Here is a 1,943-nt window from a genome sequence, read left to right on the forward strand (position 1 = left end):
GCAGCCCAAGCAGCCCTCGGGTTGCACCGGCATTCCCCCCTGGTTCTCGCTCCTCCTCGGCCGCCCTAGAAGATGCTCACCTTCTTGCCACAGAGCAGGTGGGGGTCGTGGATGGCCTGCCACATCACCACCATCTCGTAGGGCACGAAGCGGTGCACCAGCAGCAGCTCCCGGTAGTAGCAGGGATCGAAGGGGTCGGCGTTGGCTGGCACCCCCACGCCCGCGGTCCGGATGCCGTCGTGGGAAGCGGGACGGAGCCCTGCCTTCTCCAAGCACATGCCCAGGTAGACGTCGTCGATGGGGAAGATCTTGATGTCCCGCGATTCCCGGGAGATGACATGGGCGGTGAAGCCGGACATGAGTATCCCGCCGCCGCCGCAGTAGGGCGGGTACCACTCGGAGGCCAGGAGCTGCGTGGGCACAAAGTACTTACTCTGCTGGAAGCGGATAGGGCTGGTGTGGGTGAGGAGCTGCCCCACCATGAGGTGCTGCTCCTGGGCACCCTGGCTGGCCATTGCAAAGCTGACAACGTTGTCCGTGTTGACGAAGACATCGTCGTCCCCATTGAAGATGAAGCGGACGCCGGGGCAGTGCTCCTCCATCCAGGCGTGGAAGAGCACCTGCTTCAGCGTCAGGTTGAAGAAGGTGTCCCTGAAGTCCCACTGCAGCACGTCCCTGTGCTCCCGCTGCTCCAGCCGCAGCAGCTGGTTGAGCTTCTTTGCATTCCAGGCGTTGGGGGCTACCCCCACGAGGAAGACCCGACGGATGAAGGCTCCTTGAATGGTCCTCTCCTGCCCCCAGGTCTTGCGGATCACCTCCCGCCGCTCGTAGTTCTCCGGCGATGACTTGAGGGCCAAGAGGAGGAAGATGTCGGAGGACCCCTCGGCCCCCCCGCACTTGCCGGGGACGTCGAGCAGCAGCGGGAAGGACCGGCAGTGCTGGTACCGCATGAAGTCCTGCACATGGCCGGGCAGTTTGGCAAAGCCGGAAATGTGGTGCACCGAGGTGTTGGCCACGCATGGGGCAGGTATGGACAGAGCCCGGGGCGGGGGGAGCCTGGGGGCTGCCCGGGGCCTGGGGGGGGTGCTGCGCTCGGGAAAAGGGGGCCGGGGGGGGGTGCTGCGCTCGGGGACCGCACTGGGCCACAGCTGGTCATCTTGGTAGAGCAGGTAGCAGAGCCCCAGGAGCCCCACGGCGACCAGACCCCACAGCTCCAGCCTGTGGCACCGCTGGGACGTGATCTGCAAGAGATGGGGGGTGGGATTTGGCACTGGTCATCCCCGCAGCCCCCGAGCATCCGCACCCGGAGAGACGCCCTGGGCCGGGGCACAGCATCCTTCCCTGCAGAGCCGGAGCACGGAGCTCCCGGCACGCAGAGGGGAGCGGGGAAATCTCCCCGTGCCAGATGGTTGCACCATGCCAGAGGTAACCAGCAAGCTGTTTGCTGCCGCGCAGGGAGTGCCCAGGCTAGGCAGAGTCCGACTCTGCCAGCTGTACCGGGCAATGTGCAGCAGACCCAAAGAGAGCAATAAGCCACTGGTTCTGGGATGGGGCCGTTCTCCTTTGGGAGAGCAAACACAGGGCGCGGCCCCAAAATCTGGGTATGGCCAGCAAGGGTACGCGGCCACCCAGGACCTGCTGGCATAGGGGGGTTAATGAGGGAGTTACCACCAGCTTGAGGTGTTACAGGGTGGTGGCGGGGTGGTTCCGGGTGCAAGGAGTCCACACAGGTTTGCTGCGAGCAGCCCTCACCCTCAGAGACGAAGCACCGGGACAGGGGTCCCCCGGGCAGCATGGGGACCCCAGCAAGAGCCCAGCTGCCGCTCGCCCTCCGGCACCGCGCAGAGCCCAGCCGGCCGGGGACGGATCCGGCCAGCCCTTGCCCAAGGCGGGGGCCCCATCCCAGTGCCCAGGAGTGCCGGCTCAGACCCCGCCGCACTGCA

At 66.2% G+C, this 1,943-nt stretch overlaps 2 protein-coding genes across 2 annotated transcripts in view; both read right to left on the minus strand.

Annotated features, from left to right (window-relative positions):
* Positions 1-65: 65 nt before the first annotated feature.
* On the minus strand, positions 66-1,795 carry B3GNT3 (UDP-GlcNAc:betaGal beta-1,3-N-acetylglucosaminyltransferase 3). The gene is made up of 2 exons (XM_009279872.1): positions 1,688-1,795; positions 66-1,241 (listed from the first exon to the last, which is right to left on the minus strand). Exons 1-2 carry the CDS (start codon positions 1,793-1,795, stop codon positions 66-68), a joined length of 1,284 nt encoding a protein of 427 aa, XP_009278147.1.
* A 128-nt stretch (positions 1,796-1,923) lies between these two features.
* LOC103899394 (F-BAR domain only protein 1) overlaps positions 1,924-1,943 on the minus strand; it is a gene marked incomplete at its 5' end in the record, with an annotated part of 8,078 nt that continues 8,058 nt past the window's right edge. The window contains one exon of the mRNA XM_009279873.1: positions 1,924-1,938. Coding sequence (XP_009278148.1) covers positions 1,924-1,938 — 15 coding nt within the window. The remainder of the gene's footprint in view (positions 1,939-1,943) is intronic.

Source organism: Aptenodytes forsteri, unplaced genomic scaffold, assembly GCF_000699145.1.
Source record: "Aptenodytes forsteri isolate BGI_AS27 unplaced genomic scaffold, ASM69914v1 Scaffold147, whole genome shotgun sequence".
Lineage (NCBI taxonomy): Eukaryota > Metazoa > Chordata > Aves > Sphenisciformes > Spheniscidae > Aptenodytes > Aptenodytes forsteri.

Coding starts and splice junctions, on each gene's coding strand:
- B3GNT3 (XM_009279872.1), bottom strand. CDS start 1,795: ATGCTGCCCGGGGGACCCCTGTCCCGGTGCTTCGTCTCTGAGGGTGAG. Junction 1,242..1,687: donor AACCACCCCGCCACCACCCT/GTAACACCTCAA, acceptor CATCTCTTGCAG/ATCACGTCCCAGCGGTGCCA.